Source organism: Bufo gargarizans, chromosome 5 (genome assembly GCF_014858855.1).
Source record: "Bufo gargarizans isolate SCDJY-AF-19 chromosome 5, ASM1485885v1, whole genome shotgun sequence".
NCBI lineage: Eukaryota > Metazoa > Chordata > Amphibia > Anura > Bufonidae > Bufo > Bufo gargarizans.
Genome location: NC_058084.1, coordinates 174,862,609 through 174,878,691, shown reverse-complemented (window position 1 = coordinate 174,878,691; position 16,083 = coordinate 174,862,609). Strand labels below are relative to the sequence as shown.

The window sequence follows — 16,083 nt, the reverse complement described above, 5'->3', positions numbered from 1 at the left end:
ACTCAGTAGTCCTCAATCCCGGTGGTGGGCTAGTTTGACACTTTCTTAGCCTTTTGTTTTGTTTTGAGATGAAACATGATGGTTCGGTTTACAGGCACTGAACCATAGCTGTAAAGTTGATTTTGGCTTTAGGTATTGTCTATGTTTTGGCAATGAATTATGAGATAATGGTATGACATATGTATGATATGTATATATTTATAAAAAAAATAAAAATATATAATAATAAAAAGTATAGTATTATAAATTGTGTATAGATAGTTTTTTTTTGGTCTAGTGGTTTTGGGGGCTAGTTAGGTTGGGTGGAGGGTAAAAGGGGGAGGGGGCAAAAAATTAAAATTAAAAAAAAATAATATATATATATATTTGTTATGTCTGTTTATCGAGTCGATTAACCAAGTCCTACTGGGGAATTGAACTTTGGGACTGAAGAAGCTCGAGGTTTCCTCTTTTGAAATTCTGTTGGGAGATCGGCTTTTTGTGCTATATGTGGGTGGGTGAAGGGTATGTAAATATGTTTATATTTATGTTTATTTTGTAAATATGTAAATAGTGTATAGATGAGTATGAGTGGATATTATGAGTGTAGGGGGAAGGGAGGGGGAGGGTGACTGGTCGGGCTAAATTATTTTATTGGAAATGTTTTTGTATGATTTCTGTAAGATCTCTGTTAAGTTTTCTAATAAAAAGTCCATTGACTTACATTGTAAGTCTGGACGGATCCGCCTGCCTCAGCACGGCCAGGCGGACACCCGAACGCTGCAAGCAGTGTTCAGGTGTCCGCCTGCTGAGCGGAGCGGAGGCTGAACGCTGCCAGACTGATGCATTCTGAGCGGATCCGCGTCCACTCAGAATGCATTAGGGCTGGACGGCTGCGTTCGGGGCCGCTTGTGAGCCCCTTCAAACGGAGCTCACAAGCGGACACCCTAACGCTAGTGTGAAAATAGCCTTAGGCTACTTTCACACTAGCATTTTAGTTTTCCGGTATTGAGATCCATCATAGGGGCTCAATACCGAACAGACAAATGGGGACAAACTGAACAGAACGGAATGCTCCCAAAAAAAGCATTCCATTCCATTTAGTTGCGTTTCCATAACATGTTGTAGTTTGCTTTCCGTCTTGGGATGCGGAGCAAAATGGATCCGGCATGACCCCAAAATGCAAGTCAATGGGGACGGATCCATTTTCTCTGATACAATCTGACACAATCTGAGTCTGCTATGTGGTGTGGAGCAAGACGGATCCATCAAGACTCACAATGTAAGTCAATGGGGACAGATCTTACACAAAAGAAAACGGATCCGTCCTCCATTGACTGATCCTCCGGATCCGTCTTGGCTATGCTAAAGATAATACAGCCGCCATTGGTTGCTATGACGCCGTGCGCTTTCTGCTGCCGCCGCAGTACAGTAATACACTGGTTTGATCTATACCAGTGTATTACTGTACTGCGGCGGCAGCAGGAAGTGCACGGCGTCATAGCAACCAATGACGCCGTGCGCTCCTGCTCTCAGCAGGAATCCAGCACGTGTTACCACGGACCGCTCACGGCCATGAAACACGCCCGTGTGCATTAAGCCTAAGGCTACTTCCACACCAGCGTTTTTGCTGAATCCGTCATAGATCAGCAAAAACGCTTCCATTACTGATAATACAACCGTCTGCATCCGTTATGAACGGATCCAGTTGTATTATCTTTAAAATAGCCAAAACGGATCCGTCATGAATACCACTGAAAGTCAACGGGGGACAGATCCGTTTTCTATTGTGTCAGATCTGTCCCCATTGACTTACATTGTGAGTCATGATGGTTCCGTCTTGCTCCGCACCACATCGCGGAGAGCGTTATTCTGTCCACGATGGGGACGCAATCAAATGGAATGGAACGCATTTTGGTGCATTCCGTTTCGTTCAGTTCAGTTTTGTCCCCATTGACAATGAATGGGGACAAAGCGGAAGCGTACGGAAAGCTCAGATGTGAAAGTAGCTTTATTGGGTCTTCACTCCTTGCAGTTGCTATGTAACCAGAACCAAATTCCTACAAGGGCTCATGCACACGAACGTATTTTCTTTCCGCTTCCATACCGTTTTTTTGGCGGACCATATGCGGAACCATTCACTTCAATGGGTCTGCAAAAACAATGGAAGGTACTCCGTGAACATTCCGTTTCCGTATTTCCGTTCTGCAAAAAAGTAGTGCATCTACTATTATTGTACACAAATCACGGTCCGAGACCCCATTAAAGTCAACGGGTCCGCAAAAAATACGTAACGCGACACAGAACACATTTGTATGTCATCCGTATTTCATCCGTATTTTGCGGATCCATACTGTAGAAATGCTATGCCTAGCCCATATTGCTTATGTGTTTGGTGATTAATAAGTTACTGTTTCTGTTTCCGATCCTCAAAAAAAACGGATTGCATACGCAAACCATACGGATATGTTTTGTGCATTAATGGAAGAGGACTTAAATCAGAGAAAAAACCCTAAGATACGGAACAACAGATCCGTGAAAAACGGTTGTGTGCCTGAGCCCTAAGTGTAAGGGCTGTTTCACATGAGTGGATGCTGTGCGTGGAATCCGCAGCGTGACAGCAGAGACACGGAGCAGTAACATGATTGATAATGCTCCGTGCCTCTCTGTGATCTTTTTACTACAAAATCACAGTGAGATAAAGTTGTCACTGTGAATTTGTAGTAAAAAGGTCACAGAGAGGCACGGAGCATTATCAATCATGTTACTGCTCCGTGTCTCTGCTGTCCAGAGCGGGGCTTGGCACTCTTTCACACTGTGGATGTCACGCACAGCATTTGCTCGTGTCAAAAAGCCCTAAGGCCTCTTTCAAACGAGCGTGACGGATTAGCTCCGGATGCGTTCAGTGAAACTCACTATTTTGCAAGCATGTTCAGTCAGTTTTGTCTGTGATTGCGTTCAGTTCTTCAGTTTTTTTCCACGCAGGTGCAATGCGTTTTGATGCGTAATAAAAAAACAGAAGGTTTATGAACAACATCTATTAGCAACCATTAGTGAAAAACGCATTGTACCTGCAATTGCTTGCGAATGCAATGCGTTTTTCACGAAGCCCTGGCCCCATAGAAGCGAATGGCCCCATAGAAAGAATATAGAACATGCTGCAATTTTCACACGACCCAGAACTGATGCGTGAAAAACAGCCTTAGGCCTCTTTCACACTACCGTATGGCTATTTTAGTGTTTTGCGGTCCGTTTTTCACGGATCCGTTGTTCCGTTTTTTTTTGTTTCCATTGTGTTTCCATTTCCGTTCCATTTTTCCATATGGCATATACAGTATACAGTAATTACATAGAAAAAATTGGGCTGGGCAAAACATTTTCAATAGATGGTTCCGCAAAAACGGAACAGATACGGAAGACATACGGATGCATTTCCGTATGTGTTTTGTTTTTCTTGCAGACCCATTGACTTGACTGGAGCCACGGAACGTGATTTGCGGGCAATAATAGGACATGTTCTATCTTTCAACGGAACGGAAAAACAGAAATACGGAAACGGAATGCATACGGAGTACATTCCGTTTTTATTTTTGCGGAACCATTGAAATTAATGGTTCCATATACGGACCGTATACTGAACGCAAAAAACGGCCCGCAAAACGGAAAAAAACTGTAGTGTGAAAGAGGCTTTAGAAAATGTTAAATGAGACTTGGCGTGAGCAGGGCGAAGTCACAGATGTTATGCTGCAATCTGCACATGAAATATGCTTTATATAGGAGTATTTTGGCTTAATAAATGACCCCCTACTTGTACAGTATGTCAGCTGAACTGATGTGTATGGGGCTCCTTGATTTCTTCACAGTAGATATCAGGGGAGATAAGGGCTGGGGATGTTGCATGTTAAAATGTCCAATCCTTTTCTTCTGTCAGTGGCTTTTTCCACTCTCCTGGCCCGTATGCACCTTGCTTCTTTCATTCACAATATGTGCACCTTGCCAAACTGAGCATGCATGCAGCTGGGGAATTGGGAGAGAATGCAGTTTTTCGTGATTTTCTGCGGACCCATTGATTATCAATGGGTCCGTTGAAAACTCGGCTAATGCACCGTTTGCCGTCCGTGATCCGTGGTTCCAGTCCGTCAAAAAAATATAATCTGTCCTATTATTTTCGCAGAAAACAGTTTGTGGACCCATTCAAGTCAATGGGACCGCTGAGGCACACAAGATTGTCAGCCACGTCCGCGCGTCCGTTTTTTTCATTTGCATGGCAAACCTGTCTTATACTTTTTTTTACATTCCTTTATGTCTGGTTGTCCTCCAAAAATAAAGGAAGACACACGGAAACAAAAACGGAAACGGATCACGGACCAACGGTCCTTTATGTCTGGTGTGGACCGTCGTGTGCATGAGGCCTAACTCAGCACTTTCCTGTCACATGTCTGAATATAAAATCTGAAGATTCTGTCCACTAGAGGTGAACTGGTACCAGACCACCAGAAGAAATTTACCTCCATCCATCTCTACAGAACATGCGCACATCCTTTAACATCCCATAAGAAAAACATCCTAGTGAAAAGTAGGAGGATCCAGAGTGAGCAAAGAATGGGTTGTCTTATGTTGGACCTCTGGGGCCATTGTGTTAGAGCTTGGGTCCAACACAGAATCTTCTGGTACTCTGGTAAGTCAGTCTGATCTTTGTCCTGCTGGATTATGCCAGCATGAGACTTCTGACATAATCTACAAGGTACAGTACTGTAAATAGCAAAGGAGGCCTGGCCATATAAGCTTGCTATATAAAAGAAGAATAGTCGGGATATTGGAGCCATATTTACATGTGTAAAGGGATTGGAGGGATTACACAATAAAGAACCCATGGACAAATTATTAAACCCATCTCCATTTCTGTTACTATCTTCTATAAATAATCAATTATTAAACATATTGGGGATCATTTATAAAACTGGTGTAAAGTAGAACTGGCTTAGTTGCCCATAGCAACCAATCAGATTCCACCTTTCCTTTTCCAAAGGTGCTGTGAAAAATGAAATTTGGAATCTGATTGGTTGCTATGGGCAACTAAGCCAGTTCTACTTTACACCAGTTTGATAAATCTCTGTCATTGCTTTTAATTAGAAACTGAATTAAATGTTTTCAAGGGTTTAATGCAGTAGCTTTCCATTTCCTCACCACGCAGTGATGTTCCACAGCCCTGAATAGCACAGCTTGGACGTTAAGTCCCATTCTTTGGTGGTTTCTCATAGTTAAATGTAAGTTACAAATTCTAGGATGTTTTACCTGTACAGTGTAGCTTAATTTGTAGTTTCCTCTGACATTCTTGGACATTTCTTTCAACTCCCTCATCTTGCACTTTGCATGTGTCCCAGAAGGGGTATACTCTTTCTCAAAGATAAATTAAGTAATGTAGGCAGAATGATTGCAAGCTCCCTCTGAAACCAAAAAGCCTTCCTACCTGCATAAAAAGCTCAATCGCTAAGTCCCAGACTGCCAATAATTTCCAGATGTGTCTGTGTGTCTCCAAATGTGTGGAAGAGTGTATATGTGTGTGTAAGCATTGATACATATCATTTACAGAGATGAATAATTAGTGCATTGCTTAAAGCCTACAATCACATTATTGTAAAGTGTCATAATGCCCATGAGTTACTGAAAGGAAACATATATAGCAGTTTATGATGTTTGTAGGTCTAGTATGGTTCTTTCTCCCACAGCTCACACTTTTAGGTCTTCAGAATCCATTGTCCAGACAAGCAGTGCTATGGCCAGAACAGTGCTGGAATTCTGTTATACTAATACTTGAGGTACTAAAATTGTGATGAAGAGGATGAAAGTTGTTTTTTCTATAGATCCAAGAAATTTGATCCCAAAACTTTACTAATATATGTATTTAAATGCATTAACGTCTATAAAATACAGGCAAGTAATGGAGGCTAAGCTGGTATAAGAGTCTATGGAAATAACTGGAGCTATGTGGATAAGTACCACATTTTACAGACTGTATGGCCTCTTTCACACATCAGTAAATTGCAGACATGTGCGGTCCCTGTTTTCCATGGACAACAAAGGTATCTATTGATTTGAATGTGTTTGTTCACACATCCTTGGTTTTCCAAACAATGAAGACATGACTTTGGTCCTGGATGCAGAACAAACACGATCATTGAAGGCTATTGGTCTGTGAAAACCACTGACAGGGTGGCATCCACGTTCTTTCCATGGTTGTTACGGACCATTGGTAGGAGGTGTTCTGGAAAGACTTCTTCAGCATACATGGAATACGAATGATGCATGGAGGGAAAGAAACCCAACACAGATCCTTTACACACATTATCACAGATTAAACACTATCTTGTCACGAATGTTGTCACAGACATGGATTTGTCAAAGAGGCAGGCCAAAAAGGGTGGTTCAAAAACACAGAACCTGAGGTAAATCTTCCACTATACTTACCACTCTGTAGCCTTCACTCCCGGTTTTGGTTCCCAATCACTGATGGAAATCATTGATCAAACACTAACGCTGGGTTCAGACCTGAGCGTTCTGAAACGAGCGCTCTGTATGCGCGATTGTACGGGCGTTTACAATCGCGCATACAGAGACTGGCGTTCACACATTGTCGCGCGTTCCCGAATTTCTATGTGCGGGAACGCGCGACAAACGCCCAAAAAAAAGCTCAAGCACTTGTTTGAGCGTCGGGCGTTTTACAGCGCGATCGTACGCGCTGTAAAACGCCCAGGTGAGAACCATTCCCATAGGGAATCATTGGTTCTTGCCTGTTGTGCGTTTTACAGCGCGTAGGAACGCGCTGTAAAACGCTCAGGTGTGAACCCAGCGTAACTGTGTGAAAGCAGTCTAAGAAATCTTTTTTGCTGAAAGCCATCAGGCCACCACTACACAGCCATAACTAGAACTTCATGTACCGGAGAAAAATATATCGACTCTTGACCACGGGTAAAAACTCCATATTAACCCTATCTTCAACCCTAGACCACCTAGGTTAGTGACATTAACACCTCCACCTCCTTAGACTACCCGAGAAGCTTTAATTAGTTTGAAATATTTGTATTCTATTTACTAAGGTACACCTTTTATTGAGGTCTGTTTTATATTCAAAAAATATGGACAGCTTAGATCTTTATACAGCTCAACAGTTAAAAGTACGTTACAAAAAAAGTGATATTATAAATTGTTAACTGACCTGGCACTGATATCTTCCCCGCATTTGGATGATCCATTTCGAGAATAAGGCCATTGTAGGCAACCTGTAAAGCAGAGATGCTGTCAATAGTGTAAATAAAAAATAAATAAAAAAACACTGGCATAGATTTATCAAAATTGTCTAAACCCTCTGCCTTTGTCACCCATATCAACCAATCACAGCTCAGCTTTCCTTTTTGTTACAGCACTTTAAGAAATGAAAACTGATCTTGGATTGGTTGTAACATTTAAGCAGATTTATGAAACTCTCTAAAAGAAAAATTATCACATGAAATACTGCACTAATCATCAGATAAGTAGCATGTAGGTATAGGTGTAGGCATAAATAAAATTTTGCTTTATACCTTGGTAAAAATTAACAAATTTAAATGTTTTCTGTCCCGGAAAAAGAAGATAATTATTCTCATGAAGTTATTTCTATACAGCAATAAAAAGGTACTTCCATATCAACAGGATATGTTAAAAATGTCTGATAGAAGTGGGTCCCACATCTATCTGAAGAATGGAAGCCCCTTGAACCTGACCTGTTTGATGAGGGGGTTGAAGGCCCCAGCATACAGGCTGAGACTGAGTGCCGAAGTGACCAGAATTGAGGAAACAGATGAGCCTGCTGTGCACATTTGGCATCCATTTGAACCATTCCTGCCTGCAATCCAATTATTTTAGATGGGAAAAAAAAGTCCTGCATACTTTTATTTCCGTCTAAAAAAACGGATCTCAGACGGAAATGCTAAAGTCAAATACACAGCAGAGTGAAACCAGGAGGTAAACTCAGACAAACTCAGCAGGCAAGGCGAGGTCACAAACAAGCAAAGTCTAATGCCAAGAGGTCATGTCAAAAATCAGTATACAGAGGCAAGGTCAGCGAAAGTACGTGACAAAATACATTATTTTTTTCAATTTTTTTTTGTGTTAAAGCAGAAGAAAAAATAAATAAATAAATGTGATATTGTCGTAATCGTACTGACCCAATGAATGCTTAAAAAATATTAAAATATCATGTTATTTTTCACGATAAGTGAATGCTGTAAAAAAAAAAATAAAAAAATAATCCTAAACCCAGAATTGTTTTTTTTTTGGTCATCTCACCTCCCCAAAGAATCATCATTCTTTGGGGAGGTGAAACGACCAAAAAAAACACAATTCTGGATCATTTTTTTATCATCATAAAGTAGCAACTGCAGCTCACCCCACAAAAAATGACCATAATTCATTAAAAGGAAAAATAAAAAAGTGTCAGAATGGGTGTCAGAATATGGCGACACGATGCAATGTTTTTTAGAGAAGGTTTTATATTTTTTTTTAAGTAGTAAAGCAATAAAAACTATATAAATTTGGTATTGCTATCATACTGACCTGAATAAGGCTGTCATGTCATTTTTAACATAAAAACAAAACCCAAACAACAAATAAGACATTTTTAAACATTATATGGTGCCATTAAAAAGTACAATCTGTTCCACATAAAACAAGCCATGTGGAAATGTCAATAGAAAAATTTCAAACATGTATGTTCCTTGGAAAGCAAGGAGTTAAAAATCTAAAGCTCCAGGACTAATTATTTTGTAAATTTGTATATCTTATCCAAAATGGTTCTACTTCTAACATTAAATTTCAAGTGTCTTCATACAGTAACATCTGTATGAAGAATCAGGTCATGAAAATCTGTCACTTCATCCACTGCTCCATTTACAGGCTAAGAGGCTGTAAATGGGTCATATCGAGGGCATGAACAGGCATGGCACATGAAATCTAAAAATAGTAACCTGAACACAGTTTCTAGTTATGACATACATCATTTGGCCAAAATGATGTGGCTGGCCCTTCTAATTAGTGGGTTTGGCCATTTCAGCCTCGCCTAATGCTAGTAGGTTCAGAAAAGTAAGCCCACAGTTACGTAAGTTTGTATTTTTAGGCAGATTCATAACAAATCTGATTCATGTATAGTATTGATTCGTTCATCTGTAGTCATGATGGCATCCACTAGGGCAGGGATAAGCAACCTCTGGCAGTCCAGCTGTTGTGAAGCTCCAGTTGTTTCTATGAGAGTTCTGAGAAGAACAGAGTAAGTATGCATGCTGAGAGTTGTAGTTTCACAACAGCTGGAGTGCCGGAGGTTGCCTACCCTTGCACTTGGGTATTCACGAAAGGGACAGTTGCTTTAACGTTCTTTCTTTTCTCTCATGAGCACATCAAAATGCACTGCTAATTGATGAATTGTTTCAATGCTCCGTTTATTTCCATGAGTATGAGTTTAGTATCTCATTCTAGTCCACCAGAGATAGAGTTTTATTACATAAATAATTGGCTTATAGGTGGAAATTAGTTCTACCCCTGAAATATACAATTACATATGTCTCTTAAGATATATCCTATATTTAATGGTTTGGAATCTGGTAAACATAACATATCCTATTCAATGAAAATATTAATAGGGAATACCGTACATTAATCCAAATACAACATAAGTGACGGTAGCTATCAGTAGAAGAAGTATTAAAGGCTTGAACTGCTAATTCAGCAAGTCATCATTTACAGATGGGGCCATATTTCTCAAGAAGATGTGTGCCTGTTATGGACAAAAGGGGTGGAACCACTGTACCTACCAACCAATTTGACTTAGGGCTAATCCTAAGGGCATTATCCTGGCAGTACCCGCCTTTAATACCTATACAGGGACCTGCAATCTGCAGGGAAGCCACCAGGCCACTAATTCTTGTAATAGACCCAGTGTGGTTAGCTTCTGACCCACAGGGGTCAGAGACATCGGTGCAAACCACCAAGGGGTCAGACAATACTTGCAGTCAGGTACAGGCAGAGGTCAGGGCAGGCAGTGTATATGTGAATCTGTAAAACAAGTTCAAGGTCAGGGCAGGCAGCAAAGGGTCAATAAGGTGAACAGGCAATGGTCAGGTCAGGCAGCAGAGGATCAGAATCAGTAAAATAGGCATCCAATGGCTAGAGGAGACTAGGGTGCATGTGCTGGCCCTTTAAGATCCATGCAGTGTGTGCTTCAGGAACAGACCAGTGAGCCCTGACAAGGATGCACATGCTGTGGCACCTTGGAATGCCAGTGGTCAGGCCCACTGTTGGCATGCCCGCCAGCACAGCATGAATAAAGGCTGGGCACCTGTGCCCATCTCTGTCCCTCTCCTCTGAGCAGGCAGTGTAACAGTCCCTCAAAGAGGTTGCAAGTGTAGAGCAAAATTTCTTAGAAAAATATTTTAAACTCACAGTGGAAATGCTTAACACCTTAAGGACCTTGCCATTTTTCACCTTAAGGACCAGGCTGCTTTTTGGAAACTTGACATGTGTCACTTTATGTGGTGATAACTTCAGAATGCTTTTACTTATCCAAGCCATTCTGAGATTGTTTTCTAGCAACACACTGTACTTCATGATAGTGAAAAAATTTTGTCGATATAATTCACCTTTATGTATTAAAGAATCCCAAATTTACAGAAAATTTGGAAAAATTAGCAATTTTCTAAATTTGAATTTCTCTGCTTTTAAAGAAGATAGTGATACATCATAAGATAGTTATTACCATACCTTACATTCCCTATATGTCCACTTTCATGTTTGCATCATTTTGCAAATGTAAGTATATTTTTAGGATCCTATAAGGCTTAGAATTTTAGAAGCAAATTTTAAAATTTTAAAGTAAATTTCCAAAACCTACTTTTTTAAGGACCACTTCAACTCTAAACTCACTTTGTGTGGCTTACATATGGAAGACATCCATAAATGACCCCATTGTAGAAACTACACCACTCAAGTTATTGAAAACTGATTTTACAAACTTTTACAAACTTTTTTTTACATTTTAAAATTTTACTTTTTGGGCAGGTTCTCCATTTTAATTCATTTTTCCTGTAACACATCAAGGGTTAACAGCCAAATAAAACTCAATATTTATTACCCCATATGTGGTCGTAAACTGCTGTACGGGAACACGGTAGAGCGCACAATTTTTGAAAGAAAAACAATCCTGTTTTTATATCTCCATTTTCAGAAAGCCAAATCTCTTTTATTTTTTAGGTGATTGTCTTAGTTAGAGTCTCGTTTTTTGCGAGATGAGATGACTGTTTATGACATGTTTATTTGGTACTATTTTGGGGTACATACTACTTTTTGATCGTTTGGTATTTCACTTTTTGTGATGTATGGTGACAAAATAATGTATTTTTTGGCACTTTTATTTATTTTTTTACAGTGTTCACCAGACGGGGTTAGCTCATGTGATATTTTTACATTATATAAAATATAAGAATTAAACTGGATCGCACTTCTTCAATACTATGCTTTTATCTAATAACTGCTTCTCAGCATAATTAATATCGCTTCTCAGGGCAATATATAGTAAACCTACTCCTATGTTGCATACTGTACATAAGGGATTGGTATACAATTTGATCAAAAAGCATAGGCCCACTCACCACGACCAGGTTGCCTCCTTGAGTGGGAACCTACTCTTACTACTGCCTATTGGTGCAGTGCTGCGGCGCTGGTGGTCAGCGAACAGCACTGTGCCAAATTTGGAGTAGGTTCCTACTCGAGGAGGTAACCTTGTCATGGTGGGCCTATGCTTTTTGATCAAATTGTATACTAATGCCGCATGTACAGTATGCAACATAGGGGTAGGTATACTATAAATTGCGCTGAGAAGCAGTTATTAGATAAAAGCTTAGTATTGAGGATGTGCGATCCAGTTTCACTCTTATATTTTACATGATATTTTTATGTTTTTTTTAATATATTTTGGTTTAAAACAATAAAAGCATTTTTGAAACAAAAAATTATGTTTTTATGTCTCCATTTTCTGAAAGTCATATCTTTTTTATTTTTTGGCCGATTGTCTTATGTAGGGTCTCATTTTTGCGGCATAAGATGATGGTTTGATTGGTATTATTTTTGGGTATATACTTCTTTTTGATCGTTTGGTATTACACTTTTTGAGATGTAAGGTGATAAAAAATGGCTTTGTGGCACAGTATTTGTTTTCTTTTTTTACAGTGTTTACCAGATGGGTTACCTCATGTGATATTTTTATAGAACAGGTCGTTACGGATGCGGAAATACCTCATATGTCTGTTTTTTAAAATATATTTCAGTTTTAAACAATAAAAACATTTTTGAAATTTCCATTTTATGAAAGCCATATCTTTTTTATTTTTTGCCCAATTGTCTTATGTAGCTGCCATAGCAACTATCGGGTCCCCGTCACTGCAGCACGGGGACCCGATGGGGATGTACAGGCTGGCACAAACCCCCTGTATGCCCCTGTCAGTGTGAACGCGGCATACAGGGGGTTGATCTGCCAGCATCAGTGTTTTCACCGATGCTAGCAGATACAGCAGGGGCCCGGCTGTCAGTATCAACCGGACACTGCTGCTGATCGCGACAGCGCGTGTGGGGCAGCTGGTTAACCCTAGGACAAGAATGCTCGTCCTAAGGTATTAAGTACCGGCCAGTTAAGTACCGACGAGCATTCTCGACCTAGGTAGGTATCCTGTTAAGGTCATATATGTTTATAGATTTTTTTTTTTATGGTTTGCATTACATTTGGATCAAGTTGTAAAGTCTGATCCAAAACTATAAAATAACTTTTTAAAGAACAAGATAAAAGCTCCTTTCATTTTTCACAACATATCAAACATATGGAATAGTAGTAAAATGGAATCTCTCATGATTCCTAATGACTCAAATGATTAACCAAATTCCAGGAACAGTGGTTTGCAGTTACCCCATACTACACTAGATAGACTTAGCCATACGAATACCCTAAGGTACCTTCTAACTTCTCAGTGATATCCATGCTCAGTGTCTTTATTTTAACATGGAGACATGTATAAGTAGCTGCCAAACTCCTCTAGCAGTGGCTTATCTCCTGAGGAATGCTGAAATCTAGCATGCCCAATTCTTGTTGAACCTGATCTTGGATGTTTGATATCAGTCAGGAGACATGAATAAATATTAAATTGTGGAATCATCGACTAGCCTTCTAATTTTTAAACCCAGCTTTCAAAAAAAGAGGACCTGATGACATATTAATTATTTTAATTATGACAGAAGGTCAACTTATTAATAAGGGGCATGGAAAGAAAGGTTGTTAAAACCCAATGTGATAAGTTATTCCTTTTGTGAACCCACTGTGCCATGTGACCAACCTCCTCTGAGGCTACTTTCACACTTGCGTTAGAGTGATCCAGAAAGCAGTTCCGTCACCGAAACTGTCTGCCGGATCAGGCAATCTGCTTGCAAACGGACAGCATTTGTAGACGGATATGGATGCGGATCTGTCTCACAAATGCATTGCAAGAACGGATCCATCTCTCCATTTGTCATACGGACAAACTGATCCGTTTCTATTTTTTTTTCACATTTTTACCGGTCTGCGCATACGCAGACCAGAAGGACGGATCCGGCATTATGGTATTTTTAATGCCGGATCCGGCACTAATACATTTCAATGTAAATTAATGCTGGATCCGGTATTCCGGCAACTGATCCGGAATTTTGGACGGAGATAATACCGCAGCATACTGCGGTATTTCCTCCATCCAAAACGCCGTTCAATGACTGAACTGATGACATCCTGATGCATCCTGAACAGATTTATCTCCATTCAGAATGCATGGGGATAAAACTGATCTTTTTTTTTTCCGGTATTGAGCTCCTGTGATGGAACTCAATACCGAAAAACAAAAACGCTGTTTGAAAGTACCCTAAGGGTGTTGTCTAAGGAGTATTGGCAAATTAAGTAGCTGGTCCAAGCGGACCAGGAGGTACCAGTGCAACGTACCAGAGGTATGGATGTAGTCAACAGACCGGGTTGTAACCAGGAGTGACAGTACAGGACCGAGAATGAGGCAGAGGCATAGTCGTACAAGCAATGGGTCAGGGCAGGCGGCACAGATGCAGGTCAGGCAATCCAGGTCAGCAACACGAGAGTCAAACCATAGCAGGCAAGGATCAGACATGGAATCCAGAAGACAAGCGAAGGTCAGGAACTCTAGCACAGACAAATTCACCTTTGTAGGACACAAGGACCTTTGATGCTTAGACCACTTATATAGGTGCAGGGTGGCTGGGATTGGTCACACAAGTCAAATGTACAAAACCTTAAAAAAACTGGAAGTGATGCATGCCAGCCCTAAATGAGGTGCTACAAGGAACAGGCTGAAAGGCATGCAGTGTGCAGGGCTGTAGGAAAACCATGGAATGGATTCAGGATGGACAATGCCTGGAAGGACACTGCCCAGGACTGTGGCAGTGAATGGGAAGACACCAACAAGAGATCACAACAGCTACTGTAACTGCCCTGTAATGCTGCCAGATGCGATGATGTAGGTGCCCGGAAGGACAGTGCTCATCCAAACATGAAGCCCGGGACAGCAGCGGTGAGTAGGAGAACATCATCGGTCAGAAACTGTTGTTACAACCATGCACAGAACAGAGGGTTTTTGCTTGAGGCCCAGGGACATAAAATTGATAACCAGGGTTAGGGTACTTTCACACTTGCGTTGTTGGATTCCGGCAGGCAGTTCCATTGCCGGAACTGCCTGCCGAATCTGGAAAGCAAATGGATAGCATTTGTAAACGGATCCGGATGCGGATCCATCTCACAAATGCATTGCAATACCGGATCCGTCTCTCTGGTGTCATCTGGAAAAACGGACCCGGTATTTTTTATTTTTTCAAATTTTTAAAGGTCTGCGCATGCACAGACCGGAAAACCTGTTCCGTTTTTCCAGAAAACTTGGTGCCAGATCCAGCATTAATGCATTTCAATGGAAAATAATACCGGATCCAGCATTCCTGCAAGTGTTCCGGAATTTTCTCTGTAAGAATGACTGAATTGAAGACATCCTGATGCATACTGAACGGATTGCACTCCATTCAGAATTATTTGGATAAAACTGATCAGTTTTTTTTCCTAGGATAGAACTCAATACCGGAAAAGAATAACGCTAGTGTTGAAGTACACTTACAAAGAAATGTATGCCGGGTGTAATGTTTTTGTCTTCCTCTACATCAACTGAGGTTTGTAATTATGATATGAAAAGTTGAATTTGAGACTTTCGTCTGCTTTCAACCCACTATATACCTTTATGGAACATAACAGATTGGAGATATCACTGTTAGCATTGCTCGAATCTTTTCTCATTCAGGCTCCGATTAATGTTTACTCAATATCTTCACAATATCTACAGCCTATATTTTCCAAAGAGGATTATTACTTGGTCAAGGAGGCATTTGTAACCAGCTTTCAGGGAAATTCAAGCACTTTTGTTTAGCGTTAAATCAATTAAGATTAAATTGGACACCTGAACCAGTTAGGTACAGGACCTAAATCAAATTTCTAAATATTCAGTCATCATTTGTTTAAACCTTGGAAGATATTATTGGCTTTACAGAAAGGTCTCTCTATATGTGGCTCAGACAGTGCAGTTGATGTAAGGTGTGAACTGGCTGGCTGCACATCAATTATTGACAAGGGCTTGACTATAATTCATAAGACCCCATAGCAAAATAAGATGGGACCTCAACATGCATAATTAGCACCTGATTCGGCCACTCCAATCTGTGGGCCTCATAGCAAGTGCTACGGCTCCTATTGCTATAGTTAGGCTCCTGATTATTGATGTTAAAGCAAATGACAAGGCCTGGGGAAATGATTTGAAGTGATGGTAGATGCAAGTCACAATTTAGGGGGAATGTGTCATCAACAAATGAGCTATAGTTTTTGACTAACCACTGGGCTCAAAATATGTCAAAACTCCCTATTCTGTACAGGTATCTTTTCAGTTTACATTTCATTATTGTAACAGGCATAATTACAATGACAGCTATCTTCTCTGTATA

The 16,083-nt window shown here is 40.4% G+C and overlaps 1 protein-coding gene across 3 annotated transcripts in view; it reads right to left on the bottom strand.

Annotated features, from left to right (window-relative positions):
• Nucleotides 1-16,083, bottom strand: part of SUGCT (succinyl-CoA:glutarate-CoA transferase) — a 942,268-nt gene that overhangs the window by 130,482 nt on the left and 795,703 nt on the right. For all 3 annotated transcript variants that reach the window (XM_044293705.1, XM_044293704.1, XM_044293703.1), the window contains one exon: nt 7,196-7,259. In XM_044293705.1, the coding sequence (XP_044149640.1) occupies nt 7,196-7,259 (64 nt within the window). The remainder of the gene's footprint in view (nt 1-7,195; nt 7,260-16,083) is intronic.